The sequence below is a fragment of the Antechinus flavipes genome, chromosome 3, assembly GCF_016432865.1.
Source record: "Antechinus flavipes isolate AdamAnt ecotype Samford, QLD, Australia chromosome 3, AdamAnt_v2, whole genome shotgun sequence".
NCBI classification, from domain to species: domain Eukaryota; kingdom Metazoa; phylum Chordata; class Mammalia; order Dasyuromorphia; family Dasyuridae; genus Antechinus; species Antechinus flavipes.
Genome location: NC_067400.1, coordinates 617,583,818 through 617,600,964, shown reverse-complemented (window position 1 = coordinate 617,600,964; position 17,147 = coordinate 617,583,818). Strand labels below are relative to the sequence as shown.

Below are 17,147 nucleotides of genomic sequence, written 5' to 3'. Positions count from 1 at the left end.
AGAGGGGAGATGACAAATTAGGAGAGAAATGCATCAATAATAGAAGGGTGTTGAGACAAGAAGGTAAGTAATGGGGTGATAATATTCTCTTTGCAAAGATGTCCCAATGAACCCACTCAGCCTATTCACTGATTGGCTAGCAGGGAGCTGAGAATGTGTCATAGGTCTTTACCAGAGACAAAACAGTAGAATTGAATCTTATGTCTCAGTGGAGCTCATTTAGCTGGAGGAGCCCATTCCCAATGCTAACATGCTTAAATTCTGAGGTCTTCTAGAGTTTCAGTCTTACTACCTGATTCTTGCTCCCATGGAAGTGCAAGTCATATAGGCTGTGCTTTGCTAGCTCGGGGGTAGACTCAAACTATCTTTTCTAAGGATTCTTGGGCTTACATTTGTCTAGGGGATTTCTCCTTAACTAAGAAGAGAAGCAAACTCAAAATGATTGACTATTATCCCTTAATGTTGAATGTTGTTTTATTAGCTCATGAGCCTTATGGTAATTTTTTTTTAATTAAAGCTTTTTATTTACAAAACATATTGTTTTTTTCAACAATGACCCTTGCAAAACCTTTTGTTCCAAATTATCCTTTCCTTCCTTCCACCCCCTCCCCAAGATGGCAGGTAGTCTTATACATGTTAAATATGTTAAAATGTATATTAAATCCAATATATGTATACATAGTTATACAATTATCTTGCTGTACAAGAAAAATCGGATCAAGAAGGGGAAAAAACTGGGAAAGAAAATAAAATGCAAGTAAACAACAACAGAAAGAGTGAGAGTGTTATATTGTGGTCCACAGTCCTCTCTGTGGGTGTAGATGGCTCTATTTGTCACTGCACAAGTTGAACTGGTTTGAATCCTTTCATTGTTGAAGAGGGCCACGTCCATCAGAATTGATCGTCATATAGTCTTGTTGTGGTGTACAATGATCTCCTGATTCTACTCATTTCACTCAGCATCAATTCATGTAAGTCTCCCCAGGCCTTTCTGAAATCATCCTGCTGGTCATTTTTTACAGGACAATAATATTCCATAACATTCATATAATATAATTTATTCAGCCCTTCTCCAACTGACAGGCATCCATCCAGTTTCCAAGAAACCTTAGTGAAACAAAGGTGGGGTCTACAATCCATCCTGTATTCTCTGAGACCCCAAAATACAAAATTCACAATTATTTATAGATCTTTTGATTCATGTACAAGGCAACAAAGTCCTCTAGAAATTGATGGATACGTGGCACAAGATTACATTTTGCAGATCTTCATATCCTGACTTTACGGTGTCCTAACTTTCCACGATGTCTAAATTAGTCCTTTATAGAGCTTTCTTTCTTTCTTCATCATTTTAATATAAAGATGAATATATAAGGATGATTATTATGGCCACACACTCAAGAGCCACACGTTATAAGAATTTCATACTATTTCTTAAGTTAACTAACAGGTATTCACCTGGGATTATAGCCTTGCTTTCGTTACATAGGTTTTTAGCCAGAACTATATATATATTTTTTTCCTATCAAAATGATTGTAACTGGCAAATGATTAGCAAAACAAGGTGTAGCACTCAATGCATTGATTATTGATCTTTCCCTTTACACTACCTGATTCCATTCAGAGTAGATGCCATTAAAACAAGAACATATGAAACAGAAGTTTTTGCAAGGACCAATGTTGAAAAATTACCCGTACATATGTTCTGTATATAAAAAGCTATAATTTAAAAAATAAAATTAAAAAAAATAAGAACATATCACCAGAATGATAATGTAGTTTCCCTGTGCTATAAAACAAGAGCATATCACCTGAAAGATAATGGGGTTTCCCTGTGCTTGGGTTGGGGCTCAGAGCTAAGTTTGAATTGAGTAAATCAATAAATCAACACACTCTTTGATAATAAGTCTCTGCTGTTTCCATGGAGAGTAATGGAGAGGACGGATACGACAATTGAAGACTCCCTGGAGACCATGGACAATATTGCACTCAGTATCTCTGCTTAATGGGATATGAACAGGTCTCCAAGGAACTGGTTTAACATCAGATCATCCATTGGATGACTCTTGTTTGCATTGCAGCATCTAAGGGGCTCCATAGTACATAGAACACTAAGTCTGAAGTTAAAAAGACTTGAGTTCAAATATTGCCCGAGATACTTACAATCTGTGTGACCTTGGACAAGTCATTTAAACTTGGCCTGTCTCTGTTTCCTTATCTGTAAAATGGGATTAATGATAGCATCTATCTCCTAGAGTAAGTTGTAAGGATAAAATGAGATATTCGTAAAGAGGTTAACAAATCTTAAAGCACTATATTATTGTTATGTTTTGCACTCAATTCCAAATTTAGGATGGATCCCAAGGATGAAACTCCTAAGTCAAGCATCCAGAGAAGCCCAAAGGCTTATGGACATCCCTGATTTCTCTTTTTTCCTGGTGTTTTTCTTTGGGGGCCTTTCCTTTTCACCAGAGCAACCCCTCCTACACTCTAGGAAGGAGAATATCCAACATCCCTTCATTATACATAAAGTATATATTTATATATACATATATATATAAATATATATATATAAAGCCTATGTGGCACTCCGTAATATTAAGACAATAATTTTAACCCACTTCTCTGCCCTACTGGAATCCCAGCCAGACTTCACAGCCAAGTGCCCAAGGGAATGCCAGGGTACCCTGGCATAGCCTGAGAGAGGGAAGGGAGAATCAACAGACAGCTCCTCTCAGGCTCTGGGCTCCATCAAGGCTTCAGCCCTTCCCTCTTTTAGAAGGGAAAGAAGTGACTGGAATAGGATTGGAGCAACAGGTATGACCAAAAGTGAGCCCCTGGGGGGTAGCAAAACCCCTTCTTCATGAATAGTGGGTAGGATCTGAGCAGAGGAGAAGTTCCCTGGGGGTAACAGGAAACCACAGCAGGGGAAGAGAAAGTCAGAGACCTAGTCCCTGCCCTGTGCGACCCATGTGATCCCTGCAGAGCAGAGAGCTTCAGCCCCAAAGAGAGAGCAGGCTGAGTCCCTAGGGAAAGAGAGGGAGAAAGGCAAGACAAGCAAGAACAGACGAAGCCTAGAAACCATCAAGACCTTCTTGGGGTCTGCTCTGGCACTCAGGACTGGGAGGCGGAATCTTGGGAGTAACAAAGGTAATTATCCAGAGGGAGTGATACAGACCTATGGATCATCATTCACAAGTTCCCCACGGGAGAAACAGTCCCTGTAAAGGACTCCTGCTCACAGGTAAGAGACCAGTTCCATGGGGATAGAGGGATGGCGAGAAAGGAGAGAGAGACAGAGGCTGGGAGCCTCTGCCCAGACAATCAGCCCAAGCCCCAGACTAACCTTTGGGGGTCTGTCCCAGAGACATCTTTCCATGAGCCAAAGGCAGAGGCTGAAGTAGCAGCAGGGGGCCATGCTCTGAAATGAGACCTAGGGCATTTACAGAGGCAAGGGAATGCACGTAGAATCTTAGGACATAGGGATTCAAATTCCAGCACAGGGTATTGATTTAGCAGCCAGAAGCTCTGGGTTCAAATGCTGCTGTTATTTGCTGTGGGACATTGGCCAAATCAGGCTAATCTGTAAAATGAAAATATTAGACTCCCTGGTATCTCTAGGGGCCAGCCAGCTCCAATTCCTGTGACTTATGAGTCCATTTCAGCCGCAGTCCTTGCAATGTTTTCTCTAATATCCTGTCTGTCACTTTCTGTATCACGTCCCAATGTGGCCAATGTGAAAGTTATTGTCACTTAGGTAAAACTTGGGGGTGGCTCACTTTCGAGTCACTCAGGAGGCTAGGGAACCCTGCTGACCTCTACCTCCTTCCTTTTCTCTTAGCCTCCATCTTCAGCTGCTGGATCCAGCCAACATCTGCTCCAGATGCTCCCATCAGTATTGTAACAATGCCACCCTATGGGATTGTGGGCAGCAACGTCACCTTGTCCATCCAAGGCTTCTCAGCGAAGGTTTATACATACAGCTGGTACCGAAAATCAGCAGATGTCTCCAACCAAATCATTACATACTCCACCCAGACCTCCAAAAAGTCACTGGCAAACATCCGGGAAATAATATTTAACAATGGCTCTCTCCTCATCCCCAACCTTACTCTCAGTGACAATGATGACTACATCGTCCAAATTGTTGACTCAGAATATAAAATCGTAACAGCTCACACCCATTTGGAGGTGTATGGTAAGTACGGTCCTTCCGAGGCTACCACGGCTCTGGAATAGCCACACTCTATCTGGGCCAAGAGACATCTTCGGGAACAAAGAAAAGCCAGGATCCAGGGAGAGGGCTTTCAGAGCTTGAGAATCCAAGGTCTAGGTGTACCTGGGAAATGTGTCACAGGGGCCAGATAGTGCAGGGTGTCCCTTGGATAAGTTTCTGGAAGTATGAAGCAGACCTAAGGATTCTACTTTGGGACATTGAGAAATGACTCAGGAGCTGTCCCCCCTCATTGCCATCCAAAGTGAAATAAACTGACACTAACAAGTCTCTTCTGTTTTAGGGAGATAGGAGCCACTCAAACTGAACACAGGCTTCCCTGACCTTCTTGGTCCTCAGAGAAAACTTGGGACAGATAGTCTAGGGATGCTTGAGTCCTGACTGGGTAATAGAGTCCAACAGAATCACTAATTTAGAGGTAGGAGGGACCTTAGAGATAGTAATAGCTAACGTTCATAGAGTGCCTAGGTTGTGCCAGGTACTATATGCCCTGCACTCTACGATTATTGTTTCATTTGAACTCTGGAAGGTAGGTGCTAGTATGATCCCCATTTTACAAATAAGGAAACTGAGGCAAGCAAGTGAAGTGACTTGCAAAGGATCATATAGCTAATAAGTATCTAAGGTTAGATTTGAAATCAAATCTTCTTGATCTCAAGCTCACTGCTTTATCTACTTGAGTCACCTAGATAATTTTACAGAAGGGGAAACTGAGGCCCAGGGAGGGTGAGGAAATTGCCCTGAGGGACATAGGCAGTAAGTGGCACAGCTAAGGGGCAGTCAGTAGTTGAGAGGTAATCAATTGTCTTCCTCTTCCCAATTCTCCTTGTCTAGGATGGGGCACTGAACTGACCCCTCCCATTCTGTTAGATCCGGGGCTCCATAAGTTGCCCTATGTGGACAGAGAAGAAAAGTATTTCTTGGGGGATTCTCTCTTGCCATCCTAGCTTAGTTGGGTTCTGTCCCCCACGGCTCAGGCAGACTGCCTGCCTGGAACCTGAGATCAGCCAGATCCAGCTTCATCCCCAGCTTATGGGGGAAGAGCCAGATCTCAGGACAAGGAGGGATGAAGACATGTGTGTTTGGGGTGAGGAGGCGAGTTTGGGACGAGAGTTATGGATCAGACTGACTCCAACTTTCAGGAAGGAAAACAGCCAGGAGGAGCCCAGGTTTATAAAAGAGGGGAACAGCTGAGCCTCAGCTAGAGGAAGCAACAAATTTATAGCTTATTAGGTTGTGCAAGTTCCAGAGAAACTTATCTGGGCTTCAAATAAGGACCACAACAATGAGATCCATCTGTCAGGGAGTGGTGAGCTCCCCATTTCTGGAGATATTCAAGAAAATGCTAGTTGGTGATTTGTCAGGGAAAATGAAGAAGGGGAAAAAAAAGAAAATGAAGAAGGGGTTATTATTGATGGAATTCAGACTAGATAATTTCTGAGACCCAGAGCCATGGAAACTTAGAAGCACAAAACAGCCAATAATTTGAATAATCTCGTGTTTGACAAACCCAAAGACTCCAATTTTGAGGATGGGAATGCATTATTTGACAAAAATTGCTGGAAACTTAGAAACAGAAGGTCCCACAGAAGCCATCTAAAGATTAAGCTTACCGAGATTCTGAAATCTGCAGCGTAAGGAGAAAAAATTCCCCCCAGTAGCTACAGGTGTCCCAACACTTGCTTCCTCGTTTTGAGAAGCAGCTGTCACCACAATTAATTGACTATAAAGGTGCCAGAGCCAGCCCCGGCTAGGAGATGGCACTATGGGGTATTCTAGGTTGTCATTTACAAGCCCTGACTGGGCACCTCTTGAGTACATGGTACAATATGCAATATTATAGGGAAGAGCAGGGAAAAGGGGAGGGAAAGAAGCTTAGACTCCCAGATTCCTTCCTGAGACCCAGGAAAAGGAAGGACAATGAGAAAGCCCAAAAGAGAAGCTGAATTTGAGAAATAGAACGTATCATTCTCAGTCCTCGCAATGGTGTTCTCAACAATCAATCGATAAGCATTTGTTGAGTACCTACTATGTGCCAGGCACTAATGTACCCCACTAGGGATATAAAAAGAGGCAAAAAATTGTCCCTGCCCTAAAAGAACTTATAGTTCTCCTATAATATAGGAGAGATAACATGCAAACAAATATGTACAGACAGCTCTAGTCAATAAATTGTAGATAATTAGCAGAGGGAAGACCAGAAGCAGCCAAAAGACTGGGACCTTTGCCAAGAAAAAGAGGAATGAGCTCTCCCGGGTTCCAACCCTAACTTCTTGCTAGATTAGCCTAGCTAATGCAGTGGGAAAGTTCCAGATCTGGAGCCAAATCCCAGCTTTAACATTCAACAAGCTAATGACATCATCCCCCTGCCCTTCACTTCACCCTCAGTAATGTGGATTATTAGTCCTGGCATTCTTCCTTTCACAGGAGTGTTAGGAGAAAAGCTCTAGGAAGTCCAAGGGCCTCAGCTATGTGAGTGGTTGCTGTTCCTCCAATAGTACCTTCAATTCAATTAAGTGGGGGAGGGTTGGAGAGCCAAGAAAGATTTCCTAAAAGAGGTATCCGGTAGAGTTCGGGCCTTTGAAGAAAGTGGGAAAGAGAGAGAACTATTTAAGGCATGGGAAATGGATAAAGCAGATTAAGCAAAAACATAGAGACGTAAATTGTATGATAATGAAATTGTAGAACAATTGAACACAGATGGAACATGGATTATACCAAAGGATCAAACAGATTAGTAGAAGTCAAATTGTGAAGGACCTTGAATGCCAAATTCTGGAGTTTTGTCATTTACTCTGTAGACATGGGAGCCATTGAAGGATTTGGGGACAAAGAAGTCAACGGGTCCCATAAAGGATTTAGGAAGATTATTTAGGAGGTGATGGGAAGAGGGAATTGGAGAAAACCAAGAGCCAGGAGCAGGAAGTCCTTGTGAGATTATCGGTAACATCCTAGACATTGATTGAATGTGGGAGTGGAGGGGACAGATCAGATACACTCAAAGAAAATTCTATTTCAAGTATTAGGGATTTAAAAAAAATAGAAGAGGAGGATAAGGAGAGACTAATTTGGGGGAAGTCAAAGAGTTAGCATCAGCATGTTTCATCTGATGTGCTATCCAACACTCGGGTTGTCCCTGAATGTTCTCCAGACACTAATGATAAAACCCTGCCAAGTGACAGTCAATATGTAAGATGTATGGATCAAATCTGCTTTGCAGAGGAAGTTGTTTTGTTTTTGTTTTTGTTTTTTGTTGTTTTTTTTTTTTTGGGGGGGGGAGAAAACTCATTGAAGGCTCCTTTGTTCTTCCTTCTCAGTTGGAGAAGTAGATAGACCACTGGTCCTGGAGTCAAGTAGACCTGATGCTTACTAGCTATATGAGCCTGGACAAGTCACTTAAGCTTTCTGCCTCAGTTTCTTCACTTCTAAGGGTGATAGCATACCAGGGTTACTGTGATTAAATTTGCTCTTTGCAAAAGGGTTTAGCACAATGTTTAATGCATAGTAGGTACTTAACAAATGTTTATTTACTTTCCCCACCCCTCTTCTCAGCAGCTTTTCGTTCCAGAGGAATTATTGAAGCTGGCATCTTTGTTGGCGTTGTGACTGAGGTGGCTCTGATTGTAATTGCTGTCTATATCCTGTGCATCAGGAAGGCTGGACGGTAGGATAGAATTTCCTCAGTTTCCCCTCTTTCCAAAATCTCCTCAAATTGGAGGAGATCACCCAGGACTAGCCCTCATCCAGGCTAGAATTGCTACCTCCACTCATGGCCTAATTTGGAGAGTTTCAACAGATTCCTATTCCAACTGGAGCCAATCTATACTTTCTTAAGCAGCCTGAAGGCATTTATTCCCCAAGGGTTTTCCATATTGGTGCTGGACAGTGCTGAAAACCAACACAAAAAGACAGAGAGAGAGAGAGAGAGAGAGAGAGAGAGAGAGAGAGACAACAACAACAACAAAAAAAAAAAAAATTCAGCCTCTCTAAGAAAAATTGGAAGCCTGCACCAGCACTTCCAGATCAATACAGCAGCTTCTATGTCCTGGCTTCATTTCTTTCCTAAAATTTTTGCTTCTCCCCTCTTCTTCCCCTCTCTTTCTCCTCCTCTCTAGATTTTTCATTTCCCCTTTCCTCTTCCTCACTTGAGCACCTTTTAAAAAGTCTCTAAATTCCTCAAAGGAGGGGACAGGAAAAGGAGACTCCACCATTTTCCCATCCACCCTTTCCCTTAAAACAAAGGAATCAAGATTCACTAACACAGCAATGAGGCATGGGGTGAAAAGAATGGTGTAAGTGACTGCAAGGGAAGGAAGGAAGGAAGGAAGGAAGGAAGGAAGGAAGGAAGGAAGGAAGGAAGGAAGGAAGGAAGGAAGGAAGGAAGGAGGGAGAGAGGAAGAGAAGAGGGAGGGAGGGAGGAAAGAAGGGGAAGGGAGGGAAAGCTAGGAAGGGAGGAAGGGAGGGAGGGAGGAAGGAAGGAAGGAAGGAAGGAGGAAATAATGAGTTTTAGTGTGACCTGTGGAGACTCAGGGGCCATTGGGACTTTAATCCAAGAGGATATGGCCAGCAGATTGTTGAAGGCACAAATCAGAGTCTCAAGGAATGTCTGCTAACATCCCCTCCCCATAATTATTGGACCCTCCCAAAGCTAGGTATCCAGGGACCTCCCTTTTACTTACCCCCAAACCAGAGGACTACAGGGAAAATGACTATTTATGACTCTCCTGTCTTGCTGTTTCAGGGACTCTCAACATACGCTAGGAGATCTAATTCGAAGGGGGAAGATTTGTTCATTCCAGAAAGAAGGTGAGTATGGCCCCCAGAACAAATAAGGAAATGCATCTGCCGCTGATAGACAGTATGACTTTAGATAAATCAGCCTTCCTTGAGTCTCAGTTAGATCAAGTGAAAAATTACATGATTGGACTAGACAATCTCTGAGGGTCTTTTGCATATTTTTTGACTGTAGGTCACACAAGGAAAACTTACATTCTCATTCTCACAGCACTAAAAATACCCCTTCCCTAAAATAGTTCTCTCATTTAGTGACTGTGCCACCTTTGACAAAACACTTCAGCTCTCTGGGCTTCAGTCTCGTATGAACAATGAGTGCCTACACTGGCTAGGACAAACAATATGAGTCAGCAGCCCCTTCCAGGGAGCACAATGAATTTAAGTTTCACACACTTCCTGCCACCATCTTGAATCAAAAGAATTCAATTACACTAAATACTCTCATGGCCATGGAGGAGTCTTCCTTGGATTTCATCAACTGGTTTCTCTTTTCTTAGTTAGAATCCTTACAATCCATTTCAGGACTTCCTTACTTTTCTCCAACTTATATCTCTCTCAACAGTAGGATATCCTCTAGAGGATTAGGTCAATGTTTCCAGGGATCACTCCCCTTTTTCTTGGTCTATATGTCTTCACATTCAACTAAATTCATTCAAAATAAAACATGGCAGAGACTGAGCAAGGGCCACAAATTATACTTCCTCTGATGTCTCTTCCCAGAGAAGTTCCAGACCCAACTTTACTCTCAGGAAATAGGAGCCTAGCTGCCTATGTGTCATGGATGGTCTTCATCCTTTCCATGGGTATCGCTATGGCCATGCAAACTTACAAGATGCATACTCAACAGGATAAAGTATTTTCATCTTCCTGGCTGATAGCACATATTGAACTCTTTGTTGATTAACACTACTACTCATCTCTGGCAATCAATATCCATTTGAGTTCTAATTGCAATATTCCCCTTTTCTTTTTTTTTTTCCTTCCATTTTTTCTTTCTCTTGACTGTTGTTTCTCTAAGATTTCAGATCATTTTTTCATTGAACCCTACTTTTTTTTCTGAGGACTTCATTGTCTTAACTTTCCATCTGACGAGTGTTTGCTGCCGGGGTTTCAAAGTTCTTTAGCCTCCTCAGTATAGCAATTTCATTGTTCAAATGCCATCAGAAAATAGCAATGTTCTCTGTTGATATTGATATTAGGGTTTTTTTCATCTATTTCCTGTATTTCAGTATTCACAGTTGCATTAAAAAGGTAAGACCAGAGTTGCCGCCATTGTATGCCATGTCTTCCAATTTTTACTTTCTATTTTAACTTGCTTTTGATTTTTATCTCTAACATACTTAAAATCTGACTGTTCACTGACCACACTAGTAACCAATAATTTCCTTTCTGCTACATTATAGTCAGTTTCCAATTTTGTAATATGTGGTGCTTGTCATATCAAGCACCTCACAATTCTCTTCTTGAAATGTAGGGAGAGTTTCTTTATTTCTTATTCCTGAACCATCTTTCCTTCCTCATCCTGCTCTTGGCATTGAAGTCTGAATTGAAAAAGTGGATATTGATTTAATATTAAGGTTTCATTAAGTTCTTAATAGAATTTCTTTATCTTCACATCCTCTGTAACAAATGATGATACAGAAATGGTCATTATCTCCATGATGATTTCTTTGAAAATATTTAATAAGCAGAAATCAGAAACAAAATTTTCTTGGAACTGTATTGAAAAACCTCTTCTAAAAGACACAGCCATGGAGATCTCAGGATTCCTTCCATGCCATGATGAGACACTCATTGGAATAGAACTTTATGATCAAACTGACTCACTTCTTGCCCTCAGGGAGTATATATACAGTTTTCTATAATTTCTCTCAAAAGAGGACTCAGAGCTAAGAGGAGGTGCTCAGGAAGGGGCCATCATGGAATATCAGATCACAGACTCTAAAACTAGAGATTTCTAGAACTATGGACATAGAAATCTTGTCAGAGGACTACTCTGTAATCTTAGATTATAGGTATTGCTATAGCTAGCTATGAAGAAAGGAGGGAAAGAAAGAAGAAAAAAAATTAAGTATTTCCTTTTTTTTACTTTTACTTTTTTATTTTTCCCTAATTACATGTAAACATTTTTTAACATTTGTTTTTAAAATTTTGAGTTCAAATTCTCCTCCTTCTCTTCTCCCTCCCATCTTAATTGAAAAGACAGATGACTTTGTATGTATTATACATGAAACAAGCATTTCTCAAGCATCAATGATCTGCCAAACACCGTACTAAGTGCATTACAATTGTATCATTTGATCTTCAGTCTGGGAGAGAGTTATCATTATTATCCCCATTTTACAGTTGAGGAAATTGAGGCAGATGAAGGTTAAGGGACTTACTCAGGGTTAGACAGTCAGGAAGTATCCAAGACTTGATTTGAACATAGATTTTCCTGACCCCAAGTCTAGTTTCCCTATTCATTGTGCCACTAGTTAGTGCTGTCTAGTCATTCTTTCATAGCATTCTGGCTAAAACAATATTCTAACAAGGTCTTCTGTCTGGATTTTCCTCCTTCCAGGTGAAGATTGCAACCTGTATATGAATAATACTCACTTCCCACAGGTAGGAACAGATAGTGTCCTTCAAACGCTATCTTTAGGGATTTCGGGGTGTCTATCATGGGGTGGAGGCAGTTAGATGGTATAGTGGGTAGACTGTCAGGCCTCGAGTCAGGAAACCTGAGTTCAAATCTGGCCTCAGACACTTCCTAGTGGTGTGACTTTGGCCAAGTCATCGTTCCCTGTTTGTCTCAGTTTCCTCATCTATAAAATGAGCCGGAGAAAGAAATGGCAAACCATTTCAATATGTTGCCAAGAAAACCCCAAAACAGGAGTTAGTTAGAGTCTGGCCTGAGTAAAAATAACCAAATAGCAACAATCAGGGGGTGGGAAGGGCATCCTTTGTCCAGAACTGGAGACACTTGGGTTCTGAAAGCTTGAGTGGGATAATCATTGGAGAACGCTGATGAGCTATAAGGCATCTAGTGATCATCAGATAAGTCATGGGACCCAAGTTCATGCCATTTGAATAGATCAATGAAAAGAGTTTATGACAACCAGCCTGAAGAAGAAAAGACTTTGTTTGGGAGGAATATATATTCCCATATATATGGTTCTTTGAGTAACTAGAATATGGAAGTGGAATTCATCTTAACCCATTTGGTCCCAAAGGTAAGAATATACCCTGGCACATAAATGGTAGTCATAGGAGAAGTTAAAGAGAGGGAAATTTAGGCTTCATGTGAAGGATGTGTCCCTAATCACATAACCCCCTACTCAAGCAGTTTCAACGGCTCACTATTATCTCAAGTAGCTGCAAGATGCTGGTGGGGAGAGACCCCAGAAGTCTTTCTGTAAAAGTTGATGCTAAAGTTAGCTTTTGTTCTTGTATCCGTAATGCCTAGAACAGTAATTGACACATAGAAAGTAATTAATGAATGCCTACAGCCTAAATGAGGGATGGATTTAGTAAGACCTTTTCCAACTCTGATATTCTGCGTTCTCATGTTCTAAGCTCTGACATTTCCTGTTTCAAATGCCCTCCCAGCTCTGATATTCCATATTGTAAGGGCCCTCCCAGATAGGATACTCTGCCCTAAGAACATCCCCAGCTCTCATCTTCCATATTCTAAGGTCCCTCCCAGCTCTGACATTCCCTGTTCTGAGATCCCCTGGACTCTGACTTCCCTGGTCTAAGGCCCCTCCCAGCTCTGACCTTCCAGGTACTAAGGCCCTCTCTAGTCTGACCTTCTCTATTCTAAGGCCCCTCTCAATCCTGACCTTCTCTGTTCTAAGGTCCCTCCTAGCTCTGACATACATGGTTCTAAATTCTCTTCCAGCTCTGACTTTCCATATTCTAAGGCCCTTCCAAGCTCTGACATTCTCTGTTCTAAGTTCCCTCCCAGCTCTTGAAGTTCCAAGTTCTAATATCCTTTCAACCTCTGATGTCCCATTTGTCTCTGACCAGGTTATTTTTTCTCACTCCACAGATCCAGAACTCCTCTTTCTCCTCTGCTGATCCATCTGAGAATATCTATCAGGTATATGCACACATAAGGGGCTAGACCTCCCCTGGGGACTGATAGAGAAGAGGGCATGTGATTAATTATGGGGTCCAAGAACAGGAGCAGGATGGAAGAAAGGAAATACATGGGAAAAGAAACCCCTTCCCATTTCTACCTTCCTCCTTGGAAGGAAAGAAATCAGCAGTGATTTAGCACTTACTGTGCCAGGCCCTTACTGTGCTAAGCAGTAAATATACAAATATGAGCTACCCACCCTCCACTTTCTTATTCCCCTTTCCCATCATTCCTGCCCTCAAGAAACTTACACTCAGCTGAAAATAAGGAAGGGAGGCAGGCAGGGAGAGAAGGATGGGGGTGGGGGGTGGGAAGGAGTGAAGGAGCCCAATAAGGGAACATGGTTTTTAAGTCCTGAAGGTCAGGAATAGAGTCAGGAAGGGAATGAAGGCAAATTGTCCTGGGCCCTTTTACAAAATGTAGGCTCTAGACAGGACTCATGGATGGGAGAAGGGGGATGGATCTTGTGGAGGGATGGTGAACAGACTTTATGGATGGGAGGATGATCTAAGGCAAGGAGGCAGTAGTTACTGAGGGAATTTCCTGGGAGATACAGTAGGAAAGGCAGAATTTTGACATGCAAAAGGTCCAAAACAGGATTGAGAAGCCTTGGATATCCCTGACACCTCCTCTTTCCATCCTCAGGCCCTGGAAGTCACTGAAGTAGATATTTATGACAAGATCATGCCCCAGAAGAAGCCTTATTCACAACCTTGGAAAGGAAAAATCACCAAGTCCTAGACTGTAGAGCAAGAAGGAACTTAGAGGTCACTGAGTCCTCATTTTACAAATGAGGATCCCAAGACACCCAGCTAGAAAGTCCAATTTAAATCCAGGCCTTCCTCCAGATGCAATGCCCTATCCTCTGAACCTTGCTGCCTAGCACAGGTCCTCAAGATGCTTTCAGTCTAACTAGTTTCAGTCATTAATGCAGGGTTCACAGGCAGCTTTCAAGGGAGAAAGCTGGGAGACTGGTCATTAGAAGAGAGTGAAAAGAGTAAGGGCTGATGGGAGAAGCATCTAGAATCCTATGATGGAGTGATGAGAAAGAAAAGGGACCAGGCTTTGTGTGCCTGGACTGGGTGCAAGCCAAATCACTGTGGCTAGATTTTAGATTCTTGCTCTTCGACCCAATAATATCAAAACTTCTATATTTTCCTATCTTCTTTCCTTTAGAATACCCATGCTCTCTGCTGCAAAAACTCCACTATCAGTCGTCTACATTCAGGAAGTCACAGAAAGCAGTTCCCACATACACCAAAATATTTATTTTAGCTCTTTTCTGTGATCATAAGTAACTGGGAACAAATTAAATCCTCCTAAATTGGAGAGAGGACGAATAAATTGTGGAGTGTGAATGGAATGAAATATTACTGTCCCAAAGGAAATGATAAATATGAAGCAGAGAAATATGAGAAGAATTATGCAGAGATAGTAATATTTAAGGTGTGTGAGGGGGCAGTGGGGAGAGAACCATGCACAGTGATTGCACAGTGACCAAACCTGTCCCTGGAGAAAATATGACAGAATGCATTACCCTCTCTTCTGTGTAAAGGTGGGAGATTAAGGTTGCTAAATGTTGCATGTATTCTCATATTCAATCTGACTCAGTTGGTTAGTTTTGTTGAATTGCTTGTTTTTTAACTCCTTTCTATTGTACTTTGTTACAAGCAGTGGGTTGTATGGGAAATGGGGGGGAGGGTGGGAAATGTCAATGATGTGAAAACAAAATATATAAATAATTTATTCAACTAAATCTATTATATTTCCTCTGCCACCTCCTCCTCCTGCCACCTGCCCTAAGGTGCTACTTCCTACATTCTATCCTATTAGGCACCCAGAACCATCACACAAATCACTACCAAGAGGACTAATTCCTGGAAAAGCTGCCTGGAAGAGGTAGCATCTGAATTATTCCCTAAAAGAGGGACAAAAATTCCTGGTAGATTGAATGGTAAAGATTATCTCTATCACCCCCCCAAAAAAAATTAGGATAAATTTGGGTATGATTTCCAAAGATCTGGATAATACCTCATCACTCAGGAGCCGGGTCTGGAGCTTCAAAATGAAAAGGAAAATTTCTAAGACATTGAAAAATGTCAGGAAAGGAGGAAAGGAGTAATCATCTGGTCCCTCTTTCTACAAAAGACATGAAAAATAGTCCCAAGCTGTTCCCTAATCTGACCATGCACCCCATAAAAACAAAATTGAGTGAAAAGAGTTCCAGTTTAATGAGAAGGATTCTGGGTAGGTGCCCAAAGAGAGGCCTTTTAGCTCCAGTTCTAAACTTGCTTCCTAGGAATCCTTTCCAGCATCCTTTTCCACAGTCCCTTTCTTCCTTCCCCCTATCCATCTAATCAAGCTCTCCTTCCCCACAGTACTGAGTATAGAGTTTGTATTTATTCTGACTACAACATACTTAAAAGTATACATGTTGGAATGCAAGCTACTTAAAGGCAGTGGCAATTTTATTTTTCCCTTGGATTCTCCCTCCTCCTCAGTGTATTTATTGGACACAAACGAAGCATTTAATAAAATGTTACTTATTGGTTGGTTGATTTACTGTGAGACCTAGCACAAATTCCAGGCTCTTGATGTCCTGACCTAGAAGAATGGAACTAAATGATCCCTAAAAGTCCTTTACATCTGTCAGTTCATGATTCAAGGGACTTGCTTAGCTCATGTGCTCTGTCATGGAGCCATGAAAATGGGCTATTCTGAGAAAGTCAGGGAATTGTCCTCCAGAGAGATAGAATGGGGCAATGATTCTGTAGATTCCCTCCTGACGTAGAACCTGAGAATATGGGAGATGCCTTAGAACAAAGAATGTCAGGGTTGGATTGGCTTTAGAACATGAAGTGTCAGAAGTAGGAGGGAACCTTAAAATAGATAACCAGGCCTTGGGCCATTTCTCAGATTCTTCTTTCTTGCTTTCACAACAGATTGATGGGACATCAGTATGGAAAGGGACCCTAGAATATTTTAAATGGAGAGCAAAGAATGTTAGAAAAGAGTCCCATGTATGAGAACATAGAACACAAGACTTCAGATCTAGAAGAAGCCTTAGAATGTAGAGCACAGAATGGGACAACTGAAAGAGAGAGAGAATACATAGTCAATAAATCTTTACTAAGCACCAAAAATTGTGCTATGTGCTGGAGGCCTTAAAGGTCATTTCATCTAGTCCTGTGTCTTACAGATAAAGTAATAACCAGAAGAAGGGACTTGGCTTCAACATCAAGCAACGAATCAATGACAGATGTTATCCTAATACCTATGTCTCTGGTTTCACATCCCAGTTTTCAGTCAATATGTATTTAAGTACATACTACGTGCTTACTAGCACTACCACAGTATTAGGCCTTTACAATTCACTTCCAATTTACCCTATCTAGATCTTCTTTGTACACAGTGTTCCCCATCATACTATAAAATCCTTGAGGGGAGGGGCTTCATTTGCCTTTCTTGGTTACTCAAGAGTTTAGCACGGTGCCTAGCACATAGTAGGTGCGGAATAAATGTTTGTTGACTTGACAACTTGATCTGACTTGATTTGATGATTTAAATCCAAAAGTTGAACAGTTCCTACTATTATGGATAATTTGTAATAATTAAGGTGACCCTCAGAGTTACATGATTTATTAGACAAAAAGCTATAATAAATAGATCAGTGGATTCCAAGTTAATCCAAAGACCCTGAATACAGAGTGAGATACATTTTTATGTATTAAAAGGATTCAAATAAAACTAATTAATTAAAAGAAAATAACCAAGGTACAAAATAAGGTAATTTGATTTCTAATTGAAAGAAAGATTAGTCTCTTTCCAAGTTGGAAAAGGGGAGAAAAAAGGTACAATTCTCTGAATTCAGGAAACAAAGAATCCCAGATCCTCCAAGTGAATATAAGCAGTCAAAGGAACATGGAAATAATAACTTCATTGATATAAAATAGAGAAGCAAAATAGGCCTTGAGTAATGGTTTCCTCTGAATGTCT

At 41.3% G+C, this 17,147-nt stretch overlaps 1 protein-coding gene across 2 annotated transcripts; it reads left to right on the top strand.

The window, feature by feature from the left end:
• The first annotated feature begins 3,005 nt into the window (after positions 1-3,005).
• On the top strand, positions 3,006-15,718 carry LOC127556368 (carcinoembryonic antigen-related cell adhesion molecule 3-like). 2 transcript variants are annotated; one of them, XM_051989476.1, is made up of 7 exons: positions 3,006-3,244; positions 3,842-4,198; positions 7,790-7,898; positions 8,976-9,040; positions 11,592-11,635; positions 13,062-13,112; positions 14,328-15,718. In XM_051989476.1, exons 1-7 carry the CDS (start codon positions 3,181-3,183, stop codon positions 14,424-14,426), a joined length of 789 nt encoding a protein of 262 aa, XP_051845436.1. In that variant the 5' UTR covers positions 3,006-3,180; the 3' UTR covers positions 14,427-15,718. The 2 variants fall into 2 exon arrangements, with proteins under 2 accessions (XP_051845436.1, XP_051845438.1); XM_051989478.1 differs by having other exon boundaries at positions 3,007-3,244; positions 13,797-14,420.
• Positions 15,719-17,147: the final 1,429 nt, after the last annotated feature.

Bases quoted from the DNA above. Each gene is read 5' to 3' on its own strand.
- LOC127556368 (XM_051989476.1), top strand. From the start codon at position 3,181: ATGGATCATCATTCACAAGTTCCCCACGGGAGAAACAGTCCCTGTAAA. The intron at 3,245-3,841 runs GTAAGAGACCAG...CTTTTCTCTTAG, and splicing joins TAAAGGACTCCTGCTCACAG to CCTCCATCTTCAGCTGCTGG. The intron at 4,199-7,789 runs GTAAGTACGGTC...TCTTCTCAGCAG, and splicing joins CACCCATTTGGAGGTGTATG to CTTTTCGTTCCAGAGGAATT.